Genomic DNA, 25,882 nt, shown 5'->3' with positions numbered 1-25,882 from the left:
TGCAGAGCTAAGGACCCTCTGGCCCTGCCTGCAGGGAAGCCCCACACAGGGCAGAGGTCTGCCAGCTCCTGCCCCGCCACTAGCTTAAGGGCAGCATGGCGAGGCTTCAGCAGTTTAGGCAAGGGGGACATTGAGCCTGGAGAGTCCTTGACTTCAAGGCCCTGGCAGCCAAGGGAAGCGGGCTGGAGTCTCCACCTGCGCCCAGGGCTGCCACCCGTCTTGCCTGGGTTGCTGGGGGAGCTGGCACTGAGCTGCAGTCAGTCCCTTCTGCATCATGGGGGGCAGTCGGTGCCGAAGATCTCCCCGTCTGCTCCAGTCCAGCCTTAAACGATGGCAGGAAGAAGGGTGCCAAATCGTATGAAAGCAAAGGGGATGCACACAGGAGGGGCCCTTTAGCGTGGCCATCGTTCCTCGAGCAGGGAAAGGGGCTCATGGCCCACCTCCACCACCCCCTGGCTCCAGGCACCCGCCCCCCAGCACAGAGGTGTTGTGGAGCTGCATGCAGCTTGGCATGAGCTGTAAGCATCCTGCAGTGCTTGAAGAGCCCGGCTCTGCCCTGCCATGGGGGTCGCGCGGCCTCTGACTCCTCACCAGGCAGCTGGGTTGGGCGGTGGAAGGTGGGACACCCAGCGCTGCTCTCCTGGCTGCCCTGGTGCAGACCCAGCAAGGACCCCCTGCTAGCCCTGCCAGGGGGCTGCCACGTGGGATCCCGCAGCTGCCTGCGTGTACGTCTTGGGGGAGTGGGGTCAAAGTCGGGTAGACCCACAGGGCACCGGGTCCAGCTGGCTCTTTGCTCCGGGGGGGTAAAGGACAGCTTGGGGTCACCCGGGTCTCAGCCCTGGGGCCTGTTATCAGTCCCTGGTCTTGCTTGGCCCCTACCCACTCACCCACCCACCTCCCAGGCCCAGGGAAGGGCGCTTCAGTGTGGGCACTCTCTGCCTTGGCATCTGAGCCGGCATATGCTGGGCATCACTCTTTGGACCCTCGCTTCCTGCCTTTGGGGGCTCGCTATGCAGGCAGCCAGAGGAGACACGAAGGCTTCCCTGGCTGCATTATTAGCCACGACGGAGCCTTTCCAGCCCAGACCCGCTGGGCTTCACTGCGGGCAAAGGAGCGCAGCCCCGCCGGACCCCCACGACCCCGGCGTCGGCCCCTGCGGCAGCAAGACGGCTGGGAAAGCTTGGCCAGGTGGGTGCTGTCTGGTAAGCCTTATCCTCCGGCCTTATCTAGGGCCCGGCTGCTTCAAAGCGCTCTCCCAAGGGGCCCTAATCCTCGTGCCTCCCTGGGGAGCAGACGGGCTGGGAGGTGGCAGCTCCCACCCCGGCCGTGTGCCTACGTGTCGGTTCGTGCACGCATCCCTGGGGGTCTCCTGCAGCCCTGTGCTACAGCTGGGGCAAACTGAGGCTCGGGGGGGCCCGATCCTGCCTGCAGCTGGGCTCACGGGGGCAGAGCAGAGCCTGGGCCCCAGCAGGGGGGCGGGGGGTCTCGCCCGTGCACCCGGGCTTGCATGGGGGTGGTGCGCGTGTGTACACGTGCGTGCACCGGGGCAAGGCTGGGCCGGCAGAACTAAGGGCTGCAAGCCCCACCCCCTCCCCAGCCTGGCGCTGCGATTGGGCGGCGGGAGGCGCATGCAAATGAGCCGGTGCCTTATGTCCCGGCCGCGCGGCGCAGCGGGGTCCCGAACCCGCGCCCGCCCGCCCGGCCGGCCATGCCCCGCTCCTTCCTGGTGAAGAAGGCGAGCAGCACCCGGGTGCCCGACTACGGCCAGCTGCACTCCCGCGCCCACGGTACCGGGGCTAGGAGGGGCAGGAGCAGAGACCCCTGGCCCTGGGCTGCAGGGGGGGATGAGCCGAGACCCCTGGGCTGGAGGGATGAGCTGAAACCCCTGGGCTGCAGGGAGGGATGAGCTGAGACCCCTGGGCTGGAGGGATGAGCTGAAACCCCTGGGCTGCAGGGAGGGATGAGCTGAGACCCCTGGGCTGGAGGGCAGGGGAATGAGCCAAGACCCCTGCCCTGTCCTGCTTCTTGGGGCACAAACCGCGCCCCGTGCCCAGGGCTGGGGGGTTCCTCCATGCCTGCGCGCCAGCCTCCCCTCTTTCCCCTCAAGGCCACCGGTGCCGGGGTGGGGAGGCTGACCCCTGGGTGGGCATTGCTGGGGGCACAGCTCCAGGCCCACTGGTGCGGCAGCTTTCCCTGCCAGCCCCTTTGGAAAGTCCGAAGGGAGATGCGGGCTCCTTCGGATCACCAGTGCGGGTATTCACAGAGTCCTGGTCGATCACCCGTGTCTTTCGCAGACCCCTTGGACGCAGTCCGAGGACCCCCGGGGTCTGTGGACCCCAGGCTGGAAACCACTGCCCTAGGGGAGAGGGTCAGGTGGAGGGGACCCGTCCCAGCCCCCGGCCGAAGGGGCTGCTCTGAGCTTCCCCACTTTAAGGGGAAGCACCTGGGACGGGGCCACGTACGTGGTTTCCAGGGGCACGACACCCGTGCGGGGAGAGGGATGGAGGGACCTTCCAGCTCCAGGGTAGATGCCACCCGAGCCACGTTTTGGGGGAACCCGTCCCTGGCACAGCGGCATGAGAAGGGGAGGCTGCTGCCAGGGCTGAAAGCGTTGGCGTCCTGGGCTGGGGGTGGTGAGTTCAGGGATCAGGGCTGGCGTTTCGGGACCTGGCCAGGGGTTACGGCACAGCAGGGTCAGCCACCCGTGGGGTGGCGTGTCCGGCTCATCCCCTCTTGCTTCCTCCGCAGAAGTCATCGGTAGCGGCTCCGGCTGGTGTCCCTCCAGCGGCGGGCAGGCCTTGCCTGCCCCCCTCCAGACCGAAGACGCCCCCCCCTCCGCGCCCTGCGAAGCCGCCCGGCTCTGGGACCGTGGCGCCCTCCTCGCCCGCCTCTCCCTGCCTCTCCCGCTGGAGGGTGAGGCCAAAGGGACCCCCGGCCCGAGTCCCTCCAGCCCGGACGTCAGCCCAGCAGACACGCCCACGGGCACCCCCCTCAGGGACAACCAGAACGACCTCAACCGGCTGAGCCTGCCTCGGAGACGGGTGCCGGAGCTGGGCAGCCCTGCCGAGGGCAGCAAGGCCACCCCGGACAAGCTGGTGGGGGCACCGGGTGAGACCCCTCCGCGGCTGGGGTGCTGCGGCTGCCACGCCTCCTACCCCGCTGTCTGCAGGCACCGCGAGCTGCCCCCCCGGAAATCCTTTGCTTGCAAGCACTGCGACAAGGAGTACGCCAGCCTGGGTGCCCTCAAGATGCACATCCGCACCCACACGCTGCCCTGCCTCTGCAAGATCTGCGGGAAAGCCTTCTCCAGGCCCTGGCTGCTGCAGGGCCACATCCGCACGCACACAGGTGGGCACGCAGCAGCGGGGCTGGGGGCACCTTCCCCCGCTGGCAGCAGGCTCCTGGCAGGGCCGGGCAGGGGGGACCATGCTCTGCTGGGATGCTGGGTGCAGACCCCCGTTCTCTGCCCCCCATGAGACTCCTGGCTGGAGGCGCTGGGCTCGGCTCAGGGCTTTGTCAGCCTTCCAGTCCCGGGAAGCTGGGTTTGCTCATACTTTGCTGGGGCCGGATGGCAGGGGGTGGGGGGGAACGATGAAGAGGGTGTGTGCATTGCAGAGGGGTGGAGGGGGTGGTTTGGAGGGTCCAGGAAAGGCAGGCATCCCCAGGGCTAGCCCGTGGGCCTATCTCTGGTGTCCCTGGGGGACATGTGCTGCAGCCCAGGTAGGACCTTGGGGCATCTGGCAGCTGGGAAACATTTGGCTTGCAGGAAACAGGACATCCTGGCTGCCCCCAGGCCCTGTGTCAGGGTCCGGTGGCTACCTTGGGGGGCTCCCACATCCCCCTGGGAGCCCCCTACCACCCACTAGGGTGGGTAACTGGTTGGCTGCCCCAGTGGCTTCTCCTTTCTCTCCCTGGTCCCCAGCCTGGAGACTGGGGCCTGGCATGGCTGGGAGCAGAGGTTCCCATGCAGAGGACTGGGGGGTTTGAGCTGCGGGTGCAATGAGTTGCCGTTCTCTGCCTGGGGTGGGAGGGTCGCTGGGTCCGGCGGCTGGCCTGACGGCGTCTCCCGTTGCAGGCGAGAAGCCGTACAGCTGCTCCCACTGCAGCCGCGCCTTCGCCGACCGCTCCAATCTCCGCGCCCACCTCCAGACCCACTCGGACGTCAAGAAGTACCAGTGCCGGGCCTGCGCCAAGACCTTCTCCCGCATGTCCCTGCTGGCGCGGCACGAAGAGGCCGGCTGCTGCCCGGCATCCTGATGCGCCCACCCGGGGCTGCTCCCAGCAGCCAGGGACAGAGCAACCAGCTTCCTGCACCCTGCCAGGCTATCGAGGGAAAGGCCCATGCGATGGGCATCTTCAGTCACGTGCACAGGGGAGGCCTGGCTGTCCTGCCCAGTACCCACATCGCAGCCAGATGTGGGGGTATCTGTGGGTGCCCAAGGATGGAGAGCAGGCAGCTGGCTTCGAATGCCTTCCAACAAGCTGTGTGCCAGGACAGATAGGTTCTCCTGGCAGGACTGCGATCTCCGCTCCTGCCCTGTGCCTTGCAGCTGGCTCGACGGGCCTCGCGCCTGCCCGTCCAGCTCAGCGGGGCTGCCTGAGCCTGGTGCTGCTTGCAAGGACCGTGCGCCAGGGACTCTGCTCTCCTTGTCTGGGCCGGACGGTACGATGCTGCGTGGTGCTGGGGGATCCGTGAGGCGCTGCCCCATCACTGGAGAGCTCCTCTAGCCCCTGCCCAGGTGCCCTCCTGGCATTTAATAAAAGCAATAAACTCTGGAGCATGCTTGGGGCTAGCTCATCCGGCTGTGGGGGGGGGGGGTGCCGTCTGGCTGCAGAAAGGGGCATCAAGCCCCAGCCCCACTCTCCAGCCTGCTCTGTGTGTGCACCAGGCAGCGTGTGTGCCCCACATCCTAACAAGTCCTTGGTGCAAGATGCCGGGGAGCACCGTCTCCTGGGTCTAGCCAGGCCTCAGCTGCAGAGCGAGGTCTGAGCACAACGGAGCTGGAAAGCGTGCAGGGGAGACACCACAATGATGGCTTTGACCCAGGTGACCTGGCAGGAGGGATCCCCTGCTCCTGGGGCTTGAATGACTTGGTGTAGTTGAGGGTGGAGACCTGTCCCTTGTACCGTGGGTGAGTCCGTAAATGCCTCCCAATGCAAGGATCTTGGCTACATCGTTTATGACGAGGGGGGTTTGCTCTTGGGCAAACCTCTGTTCACATTTTTGGCTCAGGGCGTCTGAACCCCAAGGCCTCCAGGCTTGCACGTAGGATGCCTACCGTGGATGCGGGAGTATGTGAAGCCCTAGGCTGAAGAGTCTGGGATGCAGGAGACTTGCCGGCGGTGGTCGTGCCACGAGACGGGAGCTATTGAGCTCTGCTCAGTCGAGTGAATTTGGAATGGATTTGGCTGATTTGGCTCCAGACACGAAACTTCAGAAAACCCCCCAAATGCTGAAAGGGGCAGAAGCATAGCAGCAGTAGTGGCCTTAAGGGAGGGCAAACTAGGTGACCACCCAGGGCCCCACGCTTTAGGGGGCTCCAAAATTTTGCAACAATTTGTTTTTGGGGTGAAGTTATTAAAAACTCTTCTTCAACTTATGAATACGTTTCATGGATAGGGCAAAGTGAAACTGAAATCAAAAATGCCCGACTTGCTTATGGGTCATCAAAATTAAGGGTCCCCAAATGACTCTTCAACCAGAGCCCCAGCACCCCTAAGGCCACTGCTGATAGCAGGGGAGGTAGGAGGCACTGGGTCACAGGCGTCCCCTGCACCAACGTGGCATCGGGGTCCACCTCCGGACAGGCTCTTGGAGCTCCAGTCCTAAAAATCCCTTCCCAGGGGTCCCCTGCACTAAGGCGGTTCCCCAAGAGTCAGAGACCCCATCTGGCACCCCCAGAGCCATCCCAGCTTCGGTGCCATCATAGCGGGCAGGAAGCAGAGGGCCTGGCCCCTGGCTCCCCCCATGCTGGCACTATAAATAGACCCGGGCACCTGGCAGGAGGTAACTTGATCGGGCCCAGCCAGGCCGTCGGAGGCCTGCTGGACATGGCCAGCCCAGGGGTGGCCACGGGGGCTCCTGTGGCTTTCCTCACTTGTCTAGAAGCAGCGTGTGCAGGGTGTGACATCTGCACGGTGGGTCCAGCTGGGGCTGGAGCATGCCCCGTTCAGCCCTGCAAGCTGGGGGCTCTGGGCATGCATCGTCTGTGCCCCCATCCCTGCACCTGGGAGGACTTGGGGGGCACAAGCGGTGTCTTCCTTTAAGCACCCGGGTACTGTCAGTCCCCAGGTTGGTCTTTGCTAGAGCATCCAGGCAGCACAGCTGGTGGTGCGGGCTGAGGGCTGGGGGGTCCGGCTGACTCGGTGGGATCACACCTCCCCTTGCTGTGTGCACCTGGACGTAGTAGCATCCCCGTTGCAAGGGGCTGAGAGCAGGGAACCGAAGGGCAGGGATGGAAACCCCCTAGCCGTGGCCTGGTGGCTACCTACAGGCATCCCAGAGGGAGCCCACGGGCACTGCTTGCTAGGAGGGTGGAAAGCGTTTGGGGGAGGAGAGACCCGGGGCCCTGCTGATGTCAGCTCCCCGGGGCCGGCAACACCACCGCGGGGATCCTGCACCGTGCGCGGCTGACGGGGAGGTTATTCCTAGCACCCAGATGCCTAAAGGAAACTATATTGTAAATTGTCTTCTATTTGCAGGCCCCGATGGCTAAATATGTCCATGGCACCTGTCGCCACGCGGGGCCATGGGGGGGAAAGAATCTGGCCGGTGCTAAAATAACCCGGCCTGTTTTCCCTTTTCCTTGCGGCGCATGGAAAATGCCAGTAAATATAGCGCCGGGGCGGGAGGGGGGTCGTGGCGGGGCGCCAGCACCCGGAGCTGACTCGGAATGAATGAATGAGATCTTTCCACTCCGCGCCCGGCAGGCCGGGGCTGTAAACAGCCTGGGAGAGTGCCCGCCCCCAGGCCTCTTCCCCCCCATGGTCACCCAGCTCTGGGACAGGTGCCCCCGCCCGGGACCCCTTCACCCCGCTTTTGCCCTACTCCACCCTTTGCATCGGCCGGGTGTTGGAGCCACGCTGCAGCGTGCACATGCTCCTGGTGGGCCCCCTGGACCAGGTGCGGGGCTGGGGTCCCGCTGGGATGGTGCTGCCCCTCAATCAGGCCCTAATTGCTGGGCAGGGTCCCACCGCCAGTCACCGAAGCTCCGTGTCTGCCCATAAATCCCACTGTCTTCGCCCCATGTGTGCCCCCCCTGCCAGCTCTCACCCACCGGAGCCCGTCGGCAGGGGCTAGGGAGCTCAGGGTCCTGGCAATACAGCCCCCAGCTGTGGGTTTTGGATCCCAGCCCCACCTCTACACCCTGGGTCTCCTTGCCCCCACTCTGCTGGCTTGGCCCCAGGGTGTATAGCACCAGGCTGAGATGGGAGCTGGCAGCACCGAGCAAGGTGGACAGGGTGATGTGCCTGGGGGAGGGAAGCTCGCAGCGTCTCCCCAGCGCCTGCACCCATTGTCAGCCCTGTCCAGAAGCTGCTCGAGGCCAGCACCTGTTGTTGATGGGGTCAGAGAGGCCCCAGAGCCTGGTCTAGGGATGCACCAGCCCTGAGGAGTGGAGCAGACAGGGCCTGTGCTCAGGTGGCAAAGGGATCAAGGGAGAGTGCAAGGTGCACCTGCCCCAGCGGGTAGAACAGCCTTCTTTGCTCCAGCCTCCCCCCAAAGACCAGCTCCTATAAATAGCCATGCACCGGGAGCCTGGCAGGGGATCTGTGTCCGCTGCGACAGCCCGATTGAAAATAGCCCCGCGGTTACTATCTATACCTGCGCCCTGCCCTCCCGTTACTATCTATACCCGTGCCCTGAACTGCTGCTATCTATAGCTGCTGGCAGCCCCCCATGGAACCGCTCGCCTTTCCATGAGCGCATGGGTGGAAGCGAGCGGAGCACCTGGTGCAGGGAGGCCAGCTCCAGCTGGTGCCAGGGGGTTGGGGCTGCATCGCAGCGGCAGGTGTCACCCGCCGGGGACCGCGGGCATTGGGGTGCACGGGTGGTCCTCGGCCCCCAGCAGCCTTTGGTCTGGGGTTTTGCTGATACAGCAGCTCCCAGGAGCTGAACGAGGTGCCCCGGGCTCCCGCCGGCCTCCTCCAGTGTCAGCACGAGTGCCAGCACGGATGACCGGCAGTGATGCAAGAGCCTGGCTGTGGTCCCAGACCCTGGTGCAGGTAGAGGACCTCGCAAGCTGCCTGCAGACATGGGAGGGCATGGGATGGGTCTCTGCAGAGCCTCTCTGATGGCAGGGAGGGCAGGATCAGTCTTACACGCTGGAGAAGTGAGCTTGGGCTCACGAAAGTTAATGCTGTATCTCTCCAAGGTAGTTAGCCTGGTTCTTAAGGGTTTTAGATGCCCCTCAATAGAAAATGCCAGCTCCTTTTATTGACTATGGAAAAGATAATACAGCCATTAAAGACCCCCAGCACGTCAGACTGTCTTTAGATCCCCACGTGCAAACGCTGGGGTTGTCCCATGGATCGGGTTTGAGATTGAGAATCGCTGGTCTAGAAGGTGCAAATCTACCCTGCCTTCTTGTATACCAGGAAATACGGTACGCCTTACCCTGATGTGTACGGAGCCACGGCCGGGAAGCTGCAGACGATGCTGGGGTGGCATACGCGGTGGGTGCTATTGGAGGGCATTGCGGCCGCATGCTGAATGTCTTTGCCTTGGTGCAGCCTGGCTTGGCCTTGGGTCTCTGCTCCTTTTTATAGTGGATCCTCAAGGAGCTGTCACGGGTTGGGTTTGAGGAGGAGTTTGCAGGATGAGCTGGGAGACGCTGGGTGCGGTGAGTCAGGGATGCTCACAGAGCCCACGGGAATCCCTGCAGCCTTCCCGCCCCCCCAGCCACATTCATCGCCGCCAGCTGCTGCGGGGGACCCACCCGCCGGCCTTTTTTGCTGGGATAGCAGAGAAGCAGCCAGCAAACACGCAGCCCTCTGCACAGCGTGACTTAGAGCCGGTGTGGACATACCCCAGCTACATTACCCCAGCACAAGTGTCACCTGCCCACTTCTATCCTGGGGTAGCAGTTTGCTCCATACCAACTGCTCCCTGGCACCTGGTGGCAATGCTTTCTAACAGCATCCACTGCATATGCAACCCGTGGAATAGCAGCTTGTCTGGGCACTTTTACAAGAGACCATCTATTGTGGCAACGTAACAGGGCTGGAGCACCAGGCCTGCGGCTTCACAGCCTGGGCTCCATAGAGAGCAGGGTGAGATGTACTATACTTCCCGGTATATAAGAAGGCAGGGTAGATTTGCACCTTATCGACCAGTGATTTGCACCTTATAGACCAACTAAGCTGCCTTGAGATCCTTTCAGGGGTCCCGTGCAACGCTAGCACTGTTAGGAGTGCAAATGTGATTCACAAGACAAACCCAAAGGGATCCAAAGTGTTACAGCCAGTCTCTTCCTGAGCTCTTTGCAATGGAAGAATTGCCGTATTATCTTTTCCATCGTCAAAAAAGGAGCTGGCATTTTCTGAGCGCCGTCTAAAACCGCTGAGGACCACAGTTAGGACTAACTAAATCAGCCAGACATAGTCCAAGCTTGCTTCTTCAGCACCCTGGCATATAAAACAAATCCCCGCCCCTACAAAAGAAGTCTAAACTTAAGACAAGTCTTTTCCCCTGAAGTTTTGAAACAAAAAATAGATGAAATTATTTAAAAAGCTGTCTGACATTCAGTTAAAAAACAACAATTTTAGCCTTTTTGTGGGGGTGGGAGGAGCGTCTTGTACTAGGAAATATGGTACCTGGGGCAGGTTATCCCACACCAGCCTGGTGGGCCAGGCATCCCTGGAGGAGGCGCAGGGCGGGGGGGTGCACACAGGGGTTTGCCCCTAGACGGGGAGGCAGGGCGCTAGTGGGAGCGATGTGCTCTGGGCAAATCCTCTTTGCTAATTGTTTTCCCATCCCAAGCAGACTTCCCCCGGCCGCCCACGCTAACGAGGCATCCAGCCCCTTAGCCCAACAAGCAGGTGCCTGCTTGGGGAGGCTGCTATATTTAAGCGGCCCGGTGAATCCAAGCCAGGATATATTTATCCCGGGGTGGGGGCTGGGTTTGTGTGTGTGTCGTAGTGGGGGGATTTGCTGAATACTTTCCACTGTGAGTGGCTGGAGGATAAAAATACGGCCCCGGAGCTGGCCAGCCAGCGCTGTGCCAGGGCCCGGCACCGCGCTTCACGCTGTACAGTAAACAAGGCGACAGGTGCTTGCGGCCGGTTGTTGTGGAATATCGTTAAGGAGGTTTGCCGAGGTCGGAGGAGAATGGGGGCAGCTCGCCTGACCCCCCACAGGCCACATAGCCCTGGGGTCCCTTTGCTGGGGGGAGCGAGGATTTCACGCCGGCCGTGCTCTCCGTGGCACAGGTCCCCCTGGCCGTGCCCACGCCGGACTCTCTCCCTTCCTGGCACTAAAGCTCATGGAGAGGAGAGGCTGATTCAGGGCTCATGGCACTGCTGAGGGGGGCACGGATGCTGGGGGGGGCTGTCGCATCCTCAAGACGGAGAGGCTCTTATTGAAGTCAGGGGTTTCCAGTCCCAAGGGTCCCTGCCAACACCCACCTCCACCCCGGAGAGGTGCGCGGGACCCCCCCACCCCACCCTCCTGCAGATGCCACGGGGGAGCGACCGGTCGAGCTATGCCCGGCATCCCAAGCGCTGGGGGAGTGTTTGCAGTGTGCAGCGAGCCAGGTCAATTAGCTCAGGAGGGAGCGGTCGGCAAGATCAGAGCATGGTGGAGGGGGGAGCTGGGCTCCCGACATGGACCAGCAAAGAGCAACCCCCCCTCCAACTTACCTGAAAGGAGGGGGGGGTTGCCATGAAGGATTAACCCCTGCACGCCTGGCTCTCCACCCACCCTGGGCAGGGCAAGAGGTCCCTTAGCAAGGGAAGGCTTGTCTGGGTGGCTGCCAGCAGTTTGGGGGGCACCCCCCACCTGCTACCACCCGGACCAGGTGGGTGTCTCAGCCCTGCTCCCTAGACCGGCCTAGGGCCTTGCAGTAGGGCTCTTTTCTTGCCTTCTGGCTGGAGGACTCGACATGCTCAGGCTACCTGGACGTGTGTGCAGGCAGGGAGGCAGCGAGGAGGATGTCCGCGGCGGCACGGCGGCGATGCCGAGGCAGGGGAAGCCCATCTGGAGTCCCTCTGTCACTGGGCCTGTGCCCATCAGGGCCCTGGTATCACCAAGGGGCATTCATCTGGGGTTGGGGCCGGTCCCATGGTCATGGGCACTATGGGCTAGGTGCTACCTCCTGGCAGCTCCTGGCATGGACTGGGGATGGAGAAGGCAGCTTCCCTTCTGGCCCCAGGACATGGTCGGGGTGCCCCGAGGCAGGGCACGAGGACGGAGCTGGGAAAGGGGTGCTCACAGAGCCCCGGCAATGCACGGGGGAAGAGGCAGGAGCAGAGGCCTGGCCGGTGGATCGCTGGCGGGCTCCCGCTGTCCCGCTGCCAGTTTCCACATCAGTCAGTCACCACGTGCCAAGGGAAGGCGTGGGTGACTCATGGCGAAAGGCTGCAGAGAGGAAAGCCAGGTCCCGGGCCCCACCTGCTGGACGTCGCCCCGGGGCTCTGGGCTGCCCTGGTCCCTGGTAAAAGGCAGCGTCTCCTCTCCCCGCAGCGACCCCTCACCGTCCAGGACGGTCGCCTTCCACAAGCGTCTCATCCACGGCTTGATAAAGCGGCTGGCGAGGCCGATCGGGGATGGACGGACCCTGCTGCACCCCGGGGACATGTTTCCACGCGGGGTGCATGGCCCCGGGGTCTCGGTTTCGTCCGCACCCCACTGTTTCTCCCGCTTTTCCATCTCCCGAGGTTTCAAAGGACCGAGATCCCCGCAGCAGATCTTCCTCCGCTTGCGGGGGGCCCGGGGGAGAGTTTCCCACGAGCTGACGTCGATATTGCGTCTGTCTGTTCAAGGTGGAGCGCTTGCTCTGCCCTCCTCCTTGCCCGAGCGGGGAGAAAACTTGTTTTGGGAGTCGACAGACGTCTGCAGGACGTTGCCGGATGTTGGATGATCGTCGCCTCGGCGCTCCCGGTGTTCGCTTATGGTTGGATCCGACGGATCCAGCAAGGTGAGACGTCTCCTGTACTGTATGTCTCGGGGCAGGGATCACCACGGCTCCTCTCCCCCTCCCCATCTCCTCGCACGGCTCCGTGCCTCAGTTTCCCCACCTGCAGCATGGGGAGAACGACTGGGGTCTGCCCCTTTGGGGCAGGGAAAAGCAGGGGACGCGCATGGGATGTGGCTGGAAGGGGCGATGGAGGTGCGAGGCCTGAGGCTGGACTGGAGGGCTACAAGAGCAATCAGAAGGCAGCGGGGAGGTGACTGCTTAGGGGTCCGGCCAGGGGATCATCTTGTCCCCCCGGGCTGCGCACTGGAGCTGGCAGCAACCAGCGCCTCCCGCGACTCCCGGAGCTCAGGCTCCAGCGGCACACGCCTGACCCCACTCAGCCCCGCCCCTTCCCGGGCATTGCCTATAGTGTCATGGCCGCCGGAGAGCCTGAGCGCAGAGTGCGCATGCGCACGGCTGTCCGCAGGGTGGCGCTTGGGGTGTTCCAAGGAAACCCTCCCCCCCGCTCCCGCAGCCACCCCCGTCCGGCTGGGAACGCGCGCCTGCGCCGCAAGGTTCCGGAAGGGGCGAGGCCCAGCCTCCTGTCCATCATCCGATACATTTGGGGGCGGGGCCTTGGCGCGGATTGGGTGCGGCGCGGGCGGCGGGGCGGCTCCGGCCAATCCCGGGGCAGCAGCTGATCGTGGGGCGGGGCAGGGCGGCGCAGCAGGCAGTGGGGCTCAGCATGGCCGGGGAGCAGGTGTGCTGCAGGGTCACCTGCACCGCGCCCGTCAACATCGCTGTCATCAAGTACTGTGAGTGCCGGGCAGGGCAGCGGGGTGGGCAATGCAAGAGTGCACGTGCAATGTAGGTAGGTGGGCAGTACAATGGTGCATAGGCAATGCAGGTAGGTGGCGGGGTGCAAGGGTGCACGTGCAATGTAGGTAGGTGGGAGGTGCAATGGTGTATGGGCAGTGTATGTAGGTGGGGGGTGCAAGGGTTCATGTGCAGTGCAGGTAGGTGGGGGGTGCAATGGTGCACAGGCAATGCAGGTAGGTGGGGGTGCAAGGGTGCACGTGCAATGTAGGTAGGTGGGAGGTGCAATGGTGTATGTGCAATGTATGTAGGTGGGGGGTGCAAGGGTGCACGGACAATGCAGGTAGGTGGGGGGTGCAAGGGTGCACGGGCAATGCAGGTAGGTGGGGGTGCAAGGGTGCACGTGCAATGTAGGTAGGTGGGGGGTGCAAGGGTGCACGTGCAGTGCAGGTAGGTGGGGGGTGCAAGGGTGCACAGGCAGTGCAGGTAGGTGGGGGGTGCACGTGCAGTGCAGGTAGGTGGTGGGTGCAAGGGTGCATGTGCAATGTAGGTAGGTGGGGGATGCAATGGTGCACGTGCAATGTAGGTAGGTGGGGGGTGCAAGGGTGCATGTGCAGTGCAGGTAGGTGGGGGGTGCAAGGGTGCACAGGCAATGCAGGTAGGTGCGGGGTGCACGTGCAGTGCAGGTAGGTGGTGGGTGCAATGGTGTACGAGCAGTGCAACCACTCATGGGCAATGCAGTGGTGCAAGTGCAGTGCGACAGCGCACTGGCAAAGCCATGTTGCAAGCGCGGTGCAGCAGCCTGCGGGCATTGCAAGCCGACGCGTGGGCAGTGCAGCACTGCTCGTCCCATGCCGCAGGGCAGAGCTGTGGGTGCCACGGCTGTCGGGGGGGCTGGCTCTGCGCTGGGCGAGGGCTGAGACCCTGCCCTGTGCGCAGCGGGGCTCTGTGGGGCTGCCCCCCTCCACGCAGAGGCTGAGCTGGGCGGGGGCCGTGGGAACGGGAGGGTGCCGGGAAGGTGCTGTGCCTCCTGGGGCGGGGCTGTGTGCTCGGAGAACAGCATGAGCCGAGCCCCAGCCCTCGAGGGCCCGGCCGGTCTCGCCCCTACGCTCATGGGGCTGGAGACTGGCCCGGCCTGAGGGTGGGGAGCTGCGGGTGCTGCCGTGGTGCCCACTCAGCCGGTGCCCTCTCTTGCAGGGGGGAAGCGGGACAACGAGCTGATCCTGCCCATTAACTCCTCACTGAGCGTCACCCTGAACCAGGACCAGGTTGGTACACGCGGGGCATGCGTGCCCAGCCGAGCTGTGGGATGCCTGGGCTCTCTCCTGAGCCTTGTATCCTTGTTTGTACAGCGCCTAGCACCGGGCTGCATTGAAGTAACCCCAGGCTCCCGTTCCACCCCCTTGCCCCGTGGAGGCCTTTGGGGTGATGCCAGCCATGAAGCCGGCCCCTGGCTGCCCTCAGCTCAGCGTCTGCTCTCTCCTCGCAGCTGAAAACCACGACCACGGCTGCCATCAGCAGGGACTTCAAGGAGGACCGGCTGTGGCTGAACGGGGAGGAGGCCGACATCACCCACCCGCGCCTGCAGAACTGCCTGCGGGAGAGTGAGTGCCCCCGGGGGGCAGGGGGCACAGCTGGCGGGGCTGGGGCAGGCGCAGGGCTGGTCCCTGGCTGGCACCCCCACTTCTTGCTGCTGAATCTACTTTTAAGGGGGGACCCCATCCAGTCCTTCTCCTTGCCTCGGGCTGTAGCATGGGGCCGGGAGCTGAGCAGGGAGGACTACAAGGTGGCAGCCCTGGTGGGCATGAAGGGACCCAGCTCTGCCCCAGGTCCCTGGGTGCTCTGTGGGATGTGCCCACCCCCCTACCAGGCTGTATGTGCGCTCAGTGCACAGGAGAGTGCCCAGGGTGCCATTCCCAGCTCTGCCACTGACTCACTCAATGGCCCTGGCCCTGTCCTTGCTGCTCTGCGGACTGTGGACTCCTTCCTGGCCCGTGTTCCTGCTGTGCCTCGGTTTCCCCCATTGCAATGAGGTGGTTAAAATGCCCACCGGTGTCTTGGAGCATCACGAGGCTTTGGTTTAAGGGTGCAGGATGGGGTGGGGGGTGTCCCTGTCTGGGGCAGCTGGAGGGGCAGATCCCCCCCCACCCCAGGGAAGGTTGATGCCTGCTGATGGCCCACCCCGCTGTGCCCGCAGTGCGCCGTCTGGCCCGAAAGCGCCGGAGCGGGAGCGAGGGTGACACGGCCCCGCTCAACCTGACCTACAAGCTGCACATCGCCTCCGTCAACAACTTCCCCACGGCGGCCGGCCTGGCGTCCTCAGCGGCAGGGTACGCCTGCCTCGGTGAGTGTGGCACTGGGCTGCTCCTGGCGCCCATGATGGGGGTGCTGCGATCTTCCCATTCTCCCCACTGTGCTACGGGGGCAGAGACGCTCTCCTGTGGACCCTGGGATCGGGGGGGGGGGAGGATTGCATTGGGCCCTGGGGGCTGGATGTGGTTGATTCCCTGCCCCCCTGTATCCCACCCTGCAGTGTACACGCTGGCCCGGCTGTACGGCGCCGACGGGGACCTCTCGGAGGTTGCGCGCCAGGGCTCGGGCAGCGCCTGCCGCAGCCTCTCCGGGGGCTTCGTGCAGTGGCTCATGGGGGAGCGCCCGGACGGGAAGGACAGCGTCGCCCAGCAGGTGATGCCCGAGACCCACTGGCCTCAGCTGAGAGTCCTCATCCTGGTGGTGAGTGGGGCGGGGGGGTGGTGGGTAGGGAGCAATGGGGCTCCAGCTTGACCGCCAGGCACCAGCGGGGCAGAGAGCCCAGGAGTCCCGGCTCCTGGGGCTGCTCCTAGCGCTGGAGCAGTGATTAGAGCAGGGCATCCTTTGGGATGCCTGGCTTCTCTGCAAGTCGTGCTTGCCCCGCACAGCCCTGGTCCCGCTGCGCTGTGGGCGGCTTTGCCATGAGGATACCGTGAATGAGACGGAGGAACCTCGAGGGGGAGGTGGTGGGCACCCGCAGGGCCCTGCCTTGTGATGGGCGCTCGTGCCTGACACTTTCCATCCTTCTCCCTGTGGCAGGTTAGCGCCGAGAAGAAGCCCGTGGGCAGCACGGCAGGGATGCAGACCAGCGTGGACACCAGCCCGTTGCTGAAGGTAGGAAGCGGGCCCTCTCCAAGCCCCAGGGTGGTGGTGGAGGGGGTGGGTGTTTCTCCCACTCTCAAGCTCTCAGCACTGCTGATGCATCAGGGGCTGGGGAGCGGCTGGCATCTGGGCTCGCCCCCAAATCCCTCAAGCCAGCTCCTGGCATGTAGGGTTTCCCTGCTGCCCCCAGGTCGGGGCTGGGATCTCCCTGCCTCTCTGCTTTCTAGTGCTGCTGTAGGACTGTGGGTACAGACCCAGCTGGAGCAGCCCAAACACCTGCTCTGATCCCGGTCCTGGTCCCAGCAAGTCCTGCCACGGCTTTGGAGCTGGGGGGGATTTATTTGGCTGTGTCCAAAGTCCAGTGGTGCCTGAGCCCCTTCGACGGCAGGGCTATGGTGTGACCGTGACAAGGGGGCAGCTCCTGGAGGGAGCGGGGTGGGACTGAGTGCTTCTCCTCCAGCTGCCTGGGGCTGTGCCCACCCTCACAGCTGCTCCTTAGTGTCTCCAGATGGGGCCTGTGCCATTCCCAAGGCTGTGCATGAGGCCTGGGGGTAGGGCTAGCTAGAGCCACAGCCCCTGGGGTTGCACGAGTCCTTGTTGGGGAAGAGGAGAGGCAGGGTGCCCCTCCACCCCGTGACCGTTTGCGTGTCCCTGCTGCAGCACCGTGCAGAGGCCGTGGTGCCCGAGCGCATGGCCCAGATGGTGCGGTTCATCCAGCAGCGGGACTTCGAGGGCTTTGGGCAACTCACCATGCAGGACAGCAACCAGTTCCACGCCACCTGCCTGGACACCTTCCCACCCATCTTCTACCTCACCGATGTGTCGCGGCGTGTCATTGCCCTGGCCCACCGCTTCAACACACACCATGGTGCCACCAAGGTACGTGGGCTCCCTCTGGGCCGTGCAGCGGTGCACGGAGCTGTCCTGGAGGCTGGGATACGTGTGCGTGTGCCCAGCCCTTTCCCTCCTCTTACTAATGTGTGCTCCATGCCCTGGTGATAGAGGGCCGTGGGGCCTGGTGCCATGGACATGTACCCTGGGCTGGCAAAGCCTGTGCCAGGCCAGGATGGCAGTGTTAGGTGTGGCCAGGGGGTGGGGGGCAGCTCTGAGGATGCCCACTGTGCCGTAGGTGGCCTACACCTTTGATGCTGGCCCCAACGCTGTGATCTTCACCCTGGAGGACACTGTGGATGAGTTCGTGGAGGTGGTGAAGCGCAGCTTCCCCCCAGAGTCAAACGGAGACCAGTATGTGGGCACGTGGCCGGGTGGGTTGAGGGGCTGGGCTGGGCTGGGCTGGGGGGAGTGGGGTGAGAGGAAGGGGCACCAGGCCCCCCTTGACTCTCCAGCCAGGCCTGTCCCTGCCCCACTCGGACCACGGGCTGACGCATCCCCTCTGCCCCAGGTTCCTGCAGGGGCTGCCGGTGGGGCCGGCCGTGCTCTCGGAGGAGCTGCAGTCCGCCGTGGTGCTGGAGCCGGTGCCAGGAGCCATCCGGTACATCCTGCACACCCAGGTAGGGGTGGGGGCTGTGGGCATGGAGCGGGCGGTGCAGGGCACTGCAGGGCTTTGACCCACTCCTTGCTGCCTGCACTGTGCTTAGAGGGTCTCATTCAGGCCCAGGCCTCACATGGGACTTGGGGGTGTGAAGCAGGGGCTCTGCCCCGCTCCAGCCCTGGGGTGCACTCCTTGCAAGGCGCCAGGATGAGCCCCTCCGCCCCAGGCCTGGCTGTGCAGGGCTTTGAGGTGGGGTGACACGGCTGTCTTGCTGCCTCATGGAGAAAGAGGAAGCAGGCGGGGGCTCTCGGGGCTCCTGGCCATGGGTCCGGCGTGTGAGCAGAAGTCTGCGCCAGGCAGCTGTGAGCGTGTCCCCAGGGGTTGGACACAATAGGCCCACAATAGCAGGGGATGATAGAGGGTGGGTCATTAGCACATGAAACAGCCAGGTCCATCTGCTCGAATGACCTACCCCTCCGTCTGTGCACATGCCTGGAGTCCTCCACCTCGCTCTAGTGTAGACAAATCCTCGCCGCACCCATGTGGACCTGGCTCTAGCGTCCTCATCTGTCCCCTGTGTCTCTGTTCCCTTACAGCCGGGACCGGGCCCCCAGCTCCTGGAAGACCCCAGCCTGCACCTGCTGGGACCGGATGGGCTGCCCCTCCGGAGCGCCTCGGCAGCTGCCCCGGGAGAGCCACGCTGAGCACAGCACGGGTGGGTTGGGGCCGGGCAGGAGCTGGCTCTCGGGAGAGCCGGGCAGGACTCGGGGGGCTCTGCACCCAGCGCCAAAGTGAAGGAGTGTCTATGAAGTGACCTGTGTTGCGGAAGATGCTTTCCGGCCCCGCCGCTGCCTGGTGTCCACACAGGAGACTGCCAAAGCCCCTCCTGGGAGCCGGTGCCGCCACGGAGGAGGCAGCCCCAGTGCTGCCAGCCAGTGTGCCTTGCCCTTGCCCGGACTCCTCGTCTGCAAGGAGATGGACTGATGCCCGGCACCAGCACAGCTCCAAGGCGCCCAGTCCAAGCGGTGTCCAAGGCAGGCCCCAGAGGCACCCCGGGGTGCAGGATGGCACTGCTGCCTCGCTGGGCTCTGCTCCAAAGCCGTCCCCCTGCCGTAGCTGCTGCGTGTGGCGCTGAATAGATGGCTCTGACCCCAGCCTGCCTCGGCTTTCCTTCCTGATACCCTGCCAGGGTGAGGGGGGTGGAGAGTTTAGGTGATGGAGGGGTCCGGGGTGGCTTGCACAGCGCTGATCCTGCCTCCGGCCCGGGTTGCAGGAGCTGTGACCTCTGCTGCTCCCTTCCCGCCTGCCTCCTCCCTGCCTCTATGGGAGCGGAGCAGGTTGTTCGAGTCCTGGGGCCACCTACCCGGTGTTGGGAACAGCCCCGCTGCCTCGTCCGGGCCGCTCCAGGTGCGGCTGTTTTATTGTCCACGTCCTTCCTCTTTTACAAAGAGAGGAGAGTTGCTGCTGGCCGGAGCGTGCGGTCGCTGCCGGGCTCCACCCCAGAAGCAGCTGCCTTTCTGAGGAAGCTGCGGCTGACTGGCCGTGTCCTGTAGTGGTAGCAGGGCTCGCTGCCGCATGCGCTTTCGTGGCGAGCTCGGACGTCTGCCCCCTGTGAGCTCTGGGCAGGGCTCGGGATTTTCCTTCCCCTGCGCCTGGGGTCTCTCTGGCTGCTGTCGTGCCACGTGTGAGCGGCTCCGAGCCTGCACGTGGGGGCTGCAGAGTCCAGGCCCAGCACGGGGCGGAGGAGAAAGCCTCCCCGTCCTCAGGGGCTTTCTAGGGGCTGGTCTGAACAGTGGGTACAAATCCCTGCCTGGGGAGGGCACACCTGCAGGCCTGGGCTGGATCCTGAGCAGGGGACGCGAGTTCTAGCCTCTCCCTGCCACCGACAAGCGTGCTGCTCTTGGTCAAGTCCCTGCACGCGCTGTGCCTCAGTTTCCCCCCACTGGTTCTCAGGCCCTTCCCTGGGCGCTTGGTTCTTGGCCCTTTTCCCAGCGGGGAGGAGACGGGCAGCCCCGTCAGGGTCCAGGAACGGGCCTGGGCTCCTGCCCCTCCGTGCCTCAGTTTCCCCTTGGAGGCAGTAGGGCCTGGGAGCCCCCTTTGCCGGGGGGGGGGGGGCGGACCTTCCTGGCTGCTGGGAACCCAGAGCCTGGGGGCAGGCCTGGGGGCGGGGCCAGCCCGGAAGGGGGCGTGGATTATGCAAAGCAGGGGGCGGGGCCGGGAGCCTGCCATCTCGGAAGTGGCTGCTACAGTGTGTCCAGGGGCGTCCGCCGGGCATGGGGGGCATCGAGTGGGCCATGTGGGCCAACGAGCAGGCGCTGGCCTCCGGCCTCAGTGAGTGGGGGGCAGGGGGCTGGCTGGGGGGCAGGGGCCCGGGGGGTAAAGGGGTAGGTTGGGGGTGTGCAGGGTACAGGCTTGGGGGCAAGGCAGCAGGGCTGGGGGCTGGCTGGGGGGCAGGGGCCCAGGGGGTAAAGGGGTAGGTTGGGGGTGTGCAGGGTACAGGCTTGGGAGCAGGGCTGGGGGCTGGTTGGGGGGCAGCTGGGCAGGCTGGGGGCCAAGGGAGCAGGGCTGGTTGGGGGCAGGCTGGGGGGGGTGCAGGGTGCAGGGGAGAGGGGCAGGGGGGCAGGGCTGGGGCTGGTTGGGGCAGCTGGGCAGGCTGGGGGGTGCGGGGGGCTGGGGAGGTGCCGGGGAGATGGGCAGGGGGGCCAGGCTGGGGGCTGCAGTGGCTTGAGAGGGAGGTCTCCACGGCCCTGCATGCCCCCTGCCCCATGGAGCTGGGCCCCGGCCCCGGCTTTGAGGAAGTGCCTGGCTGAAATGGGGAAGAAAGCTCAGCGCAGCGCCCAGCCGCCCCCACAGCCTGTGGCCCTGGGCAGGGCCCGGAGACGCCCCCAGGAACCGGGATCTGGGCTCCCCCGGATCCTGGGGAGCCTTTTCCTTCATCCAGGAGCTGGGGCTGCTCCGCATTTGCAGCAGTCGCCAGCAGCCCTGCCCCTGCCCCTCTCCGTGCCCCCAGGCGGGAGCTCAGGGGCACTTGGCTTCCACCTGGGCGGGTTTCTGCACCCACGCCCCCTGCGCTGCAGCCCCAGGGCCTGTGCGGGGGCAGGGGGAAGTGCAGGTTTCACTTTGAGCACGCCCAGCTGTGCCCCTGTCTCAGGGCTTTCCCAGCTGCTCCTCCCTGCATGCTGGGGTAAGCAGGAGGAGGCCCAAAAGCTCTTCCTTCCCCTTCTGCCCCCCAGCTTGTGCTGGCACCACGTTCAAACCATGCGATGGACAGGGTGAGCGAGGCGTGGGCTGTCCCTGAGCAAGCCAGGGAGCCCGGCCAGCTTACACTGCACTCAAAACCCACCCGGGGGCACATCACATCCATCGTGTCTAAGCCCAAGCAGCCCAGCTGGAAAGGCCATGCCCAGCTGACCTCCTTGCCTTGCGGCTGCACGGCCCAGGCGGTGCCCAAGGGGACCGTGCCAGACTGGGGTCACCAGTGCAATAGGTGCTGGTCTGGCAGTAGCCTGACCCCGACACGGCCGCCTTCCTGGCCAAGCTGGCCCCAGAGAGGAGCCTGGACGTGCTGCAGACCCTGGCGCTGGGTGCAGATGAAGCTGGGCGCAGACTGGCAGCTCTGGGTCCCCGCTGGGGATGTCCTGCTGTGGGACCTGGGCTTTCAGCTCCATCCCTGTCACCATGCTCAGGGGTCCTGGATAACTGGAGGTGTCTCCTGCCCACGTTGGATGAAGGCTGGACTTGTGCAGTGCCAGTCACCCGCACGTGGCACTAGCACAGCTGCCCCAGGAGGACATCCTGGAGGGGATGCACACCCAGGCGCTCTCCCCCAGGCCGGCTGGCTGCCCCCACAGCTGTGGACTTGAGGTCGCTGGGACCACGTCTGCCCACAGCCATTGCTGTAGCAGAGGCTGCAATGGAACAGCCCCAGCAGCGCCAACCGTCCACCGGTGCCTGTGGGCTCCTGCTTCCTGGCACCGCAGCCTCGCCCGGGCCTGTGGCTGGTGCTACCAGGAAGGCTGATGGCAGCCTCCCGGGCCCTGGTGATGCCCTGGGGGAGGGAGCTGCAGCTGGGGGTGGGCGTGTATGTGTGTTTGTGGTGAGTGCTTGCATTGTGTGTGTATGTGCCTTGTGTGTGGGTGGGCATGTGCAGTGTGTGAGCATGTGTGTGTAGGCTATGTGCAGTGTGTGTGTGCTTGCAGGGTGTGCGTGTATGCAGTGTATGTAGTGTGTGCTTGTGATGTACGTATGTGCTTGCAGGGCGTGTGCGTATGCAGTGTGTGTGTAGTGTGTGCTTGTGATGTGTGTATGTGCTTGCAGGTTGTGTGTGTATTCAGTGTATGTGTGCTTGTGATGTGTGTATGTGCTTGCAGGTTGTGTGTGTATTCAGTGTATGTGTGCTTGTGATGTGTGTATGTGCTTGCAGGGTGTGTGTGTATGCAGTGTGTGTGTAGTGTGTGCTTGTGATGTGTGTATGTGCTTGTAGGATGTGTGCATATGCGTTGTATGTGTAGTGTGTGCTTGTGATATGTGTATGTGCTTGCAGGGCATGTGTGCATGTAGTGTGTGTGTGGTATGTGCTTTCAGGGTGTGTGTGTATGTAGTGTATGCATAGTGTGTGCTTGATTTGTTTATGTGCTTGCAGGGTGTGTGTGTATGCAGTATATATATAGTGTATGTTTGTGATTTGTGTGCATGTGCTTGCAGTTGTGTGTGTGTGTGTGTGGTGTATGTGCAGTGTATGTGCACTTGTGTGTGTGCATGTGTGCATGGTTTGTGTGCACTTGGAGTGTGCATATGTGTAGTTTGTGTGGTGTATATGTGTGCTTGCAGGGGGTGAGTGTGTATGTACAGTGTCTGTGTAATGCATGTGCTTGCGATGTGTGTATATGTAGTGTGTATGTGCTTATGGCATGTGCGTGCAATGTGTGCGTGTTTGCAGGAGGGGCTGTGTGTGTGTGCACTGACAAGTTTGCAGTGCACACGGCCCGGCAGAGGCCCCCCCCCCCCCCCTCCCGGGTGTCTCCAGCCCTGGCATCACCCAGCACCGTGGCTGGATCCGTGCAGCGGCGTGGGACCCGGGTGTTGTGGGGACCCCCCCACCCCATTAATCCCTCGCTCTCTCCTGGCAGTCCTCGTGGCCGGTGGCATCGTGGCAGTGGCAGGGCAGTTCAAGGGCTGGCAGTTCGCTGCTTATTCCATGTATCCTTCCCCAGACCTGCGGGCCCCGGACGGGTCAGATCCTGGCTTGGAGGGGCTGGGGATAGCCCCAGGCTGGTGCTCCAGCCATGGGCACTGCCAGGAGGTCCCACGTGGGCAGGGTTGGGTGGTACAAGTCTGCTTCAGCCCCTCGTGGCATCAGGGGCAGGGTCTGCCCTGGAGCCCAGGGTATTTAGGCACAGAGAGGCTCCATCTTCCTTAACCAGCCCTGCAGCGCGGCCGGTGTCCTGATCTGCCTGCTGGAGTATCCCCGCGGGAGGCGGAAAAAGGGCTCCACCATGGAGCGCTGGTGAGTGCGGCTGGGCCCCGGGCAGGGTCAGGGGGCTGCAGGCAGAGGGGCTGAGGGGGCGAGGGCTGTGGGGTATGCCGGGGAAGCTCATGCCTTTCTGCCCCTCCTCTCGCTGACACCACGCAGGGGCCAGAAGTATATGACGGCCGTGGTGAAGGTGTTCGGGCCGCTCACGAGGAACTACTACGTCCGGGCCATCCTGCACGCCACGTGAGTCGTGCCAGTTAGCTCCTGTACATGCTTGTGTGTGTGCATGTGCAGCTCCCCTGTGTGCACGCAAAGATGTGCATCTGCAGGTCTTGTCTGTGTGTGCATGCGCAGCTCCTGTGCGTGTGCAGCTCTTGCGTGTGTGCTGTTGTCCAGGTTCAGTGTGTGCATGAGCTTCTCCGTGTGTGCATATACAGCTCCCGTGTGTGTGTGTGCTTGCATGTGTGTGCATGTGTGTACGCTCTGGTCCAGGTGTTGTGTGTGCACAGGTGTGCAGCTCCTCTGTGTATGTGTGTGCATGTGTAGGCCCTCTGCAAGTGCATGTCCGGCTCCTCTGTGCATGTGTAGGCTGTGGGCATGTGCCCATGTGCGCGTGCATGTGTTCCTATGTGTGCTCTTGTCTGGGTGTTGTGTGCGCAGTGCACAGCTCGTCTGTGTGTGTGTGTGTGTGTGTGTGTGTGCGCGTGCACGCACATGCGTGCATGTGCCTATGTGTGGTCCTGTGTGTGTGTGCTCTTGTCTGGGTGTTGTGTGTGCAGGTGCGCAGCTCCTCTGCATGTGTGCGCGCATGCACAGCTCCTTTGCATGTGCCTGTGTGTGCTCCTGTGCATGTGTGCTTTTGTCTGGGTGTAGTGTGTGCAGGTGCGCAGCTCCTCTGTATGTGTGTGTGCATGCACAGCTCCTTTGCATATGCATGTGTGTGCTCCTGTGCATGTGTGCTCTTGTCTGGGTGTTGTGCGTGTAGGTGTGCAGCTCCTCCATGCGTTTGTGTGCATGCACCGCTCCTCTGCAAGTGTGGGGACAGCTCGTGTATGTGTGTCAGCACACACACATGCTCTTGTTTGTGTGCAGGTGCATTTGTGCAGCTCCTCTCTTTGAGTGTGGGTGCAGCTCTTGCAGGTGTGCGTGGGCAGCTGCTGTGACACTGCCCCCCCTGCTCCCAGCCTGCAGCAAGGCCAGCCTGTGCTGCGCTGTGCTGGGCTCCTGCTGTCCACGTGGCAGCGTGGCCCTGGCACGGCAGGGCTCAGCAGACGCCCGGCTTCCTGCCCTTCACCTCCCTGGTGCCTTGTGTTCACACCCATGGTAGCCGGCGTTTCCCCCAGAGGTGGCTGCATTTCAGCACTGCTGCATACGCTGCTGGCAGTCTTCGTCATGCCCGGGCTGCGCATTACCTGCAAACCTTGGCTCTGTGTGTCTGTGCGTTACCTATGAGCCTTTGCTCCCTCCTGCCCGTGTGCCATACATTGCACATGAGCCTTCGCTCTTCCACCCATGCACACCCCCGCCCACGCTTGCCCCTAGCCTGCAGGTCCATGCGCAGCTCCTGCCTGAGCCCAGCACCTCTCTCGTCCTCCCAGCCTCGCTGTCCCAGCCGCCTTCCTCCTGGCCACGATCCTGGGCACGGCCTGCCTCGGCATCGCCAGCGCCATCTACTTACTGGTAGGTCCACGGGCAGCCAGAGATGCAGTTGGGCTTGCTTTGGTTGCCTTCCAGGCTGCTGGTACGGCAGGTCCCGGGCACTGCCTCCCTCCCCACCCACCTTTTCCACGGTGCCAGCAGAGAATGGTTGCACGAGAGGTTGTAGTGGCACAGGGACTCAACATTACCTGCCCTGAGAATGGGTGCATGAGGGTGTGTGGGAAGGGGTGCACCCTTTCCCTGCTGGGGGTGGGGTTGCAACCTCTCTGCTAACCCCCTCGGGCTCTTCCGCAGGCCGCCGTGCGGGGTGAGGAGTGGCAGCCCATCGAGCAGAAGCCCCGGGAGCGCCCGCAGGTGGGGACCACCATCAAGCAGCCCCCGGTCAACCCCCCACCCCGGCCGCCCCCGGATGCCCGCAAGAAGCTGCCGGCCGAGGCCGAAGGAGCTGTCCCTGCTGCTGTCCCTGCCCCTGCGCTGGCAGAGTGATGCGTCTCCCCGGGGCCCTGCCTTGAGCATCCTCCACGCTGCCTGCAGTCGTGACCTCTGCCCCAGCCGGCTTCCCCCTGCCCCCAGTGCTCCCAGCTCGGCCCCTCTCAGGGCAGCCTACCCCCTTTTGTACTGGCTTCTTTTATACCATAATAAACCAGTGAAGGATGGTGTGGGCTGGGCTCCTGGTGCTGGATTTGGGGGGCGGGTGCATTTGCTCTCTGGGGGGCCTTGCACGTCTTGCATGCAGCCCCTGGCAGGGCTCCGGCTTCACCCAGCCATCACCCACCTCCGTCTCGGTCACAAACTCCTGCAAGACCGTTTTAGGCTGGACATAAGGAAAAACTTTGCTGTCCAAGCCCCCCAGGCCTGGAACAAATGCCCCCCAGAAGTGGTGCAAGCACCTACTCCGGACACTTTCAAGAAACATTTGGACATTTATCGTGTTGGGGTGACTGACTTCCAGCTGACTCCCTGCCCCTGGGGCAGAGGGCTGCACCCGATGATCGCGGGAGGTCCCTTCCAGCCCGAATGTCTATGAAATCTCCCCCCTGGCGTGCGGGGTGCAGCAGGATGGGGGTGGGGTGCAGCCCCCTGCTCTGGATGCCAAGGTCCTGGGTTCAAGTCCTGCTGCCAGTGAGCAGTGCACAGCTCTGGGCTCCTCTGTTGGGGGGTCCTGAGAGCTTGGGAGTGGGGGTGTGGGCCCTGATC

The 25,882-nt window shown here is 63.9% G+C and overlaps 3 protein-coding genes across 3 annotated transcripts; all 3 read left to right on the top strand.

Moving 5' to 3' along the window:
- The first annotated feature begins 1,649 nt into the window (after positions 1-1,649).
- SNAI3 (snail family transcriptional repressor 3) lies at positions 1,650-4,817 on the top strand. The gene is made up of 3 exons (XM_014611041.3): positions 1,650-1,787; positions 2,749-3,348; positions 4,076-4,817. Exons 1-3 carry the CDS (start codon positions 1,709-1,711, stop codon positions 4,255-4,257), a joined length of 861 nt encoding a protein of 286 aa, XP_014466527.2. The 5' UTR covers positions 1,650-1,708; the 3' UTR covers positions 4,258-4,817.
- Positions 4,818-12,828: 8,011 nt separating this feature from the next.
- Positions 12,829-18,707, top strand: MVD (mevalonate diphosphate decarboxylase). Its single transcript, XM_059713947.1, has 10 exons — positions 12,829-12,928; positions 14,127-14,197; positions 14,419-14,533; positions 15,127-15,273; positions 15,463-15,662; positions 15,999-16,073; positions 16,722-16,940; positions 17,191-17,306; positions 17,464-17,572; positions 18,150-18,707. The coding sequence occupies exons 1-10, from the start codon at positions 12,859-12,861 to the stop codon at positions 18,255-18,257; spliced, it is 1,230 nt and encodes a 409-aa protein (XP_059569930.1). The 5' UTR covers positions 12,829-12,858; the 3' UTR covers positions 18,258-18,707.
- A 1,057-nt stretch (positions 18,708-19,764) lies between these two features.
- Positions 19,765-25,344, top strand: LOC102558462 (cytochrome b-245 light chain). The gene is made up of 6 exons (XM_059713945.1): positions 19,765-19,884; positions 22,683-22,752; positions 22,985-23,059; positions 23,186-23,269; positions 24,625-24,706; positions 24,980-25,344. Exons 1-6 carry the CDS (start codon positions 19,827-19,829, stop codon positions 25,169-25,171), a joined length of 561 nt encoding a protein of 186 aa, XP_059569928.1. The 5' UTR covers positions 19,765-19,826; the 3' UTR covers positions 25,172-25,344.
- Positions 25,345-25,882: the final 538 nt, after the last annotated feature.

This window comes from Alligator mississippiensis, chromosome 10 (assembly GCF_030867095.1).
Source record: "Alligator mississippiensis isolate rAllMis1 chromosome 10, rAllMis1, whole genome shotgun sequence".
Taxonomy (NCBI): Eukaryota; Metazoa; Chordata; order Crocodylia; family Alligatoridae; genus Alligator; species Alligator mississippiensis.
The sequence above is the reverse complement of the archived record's forward strand: the minus strand, read 5'-3'. Positions and strand labels throughout refer to the sequence as shown.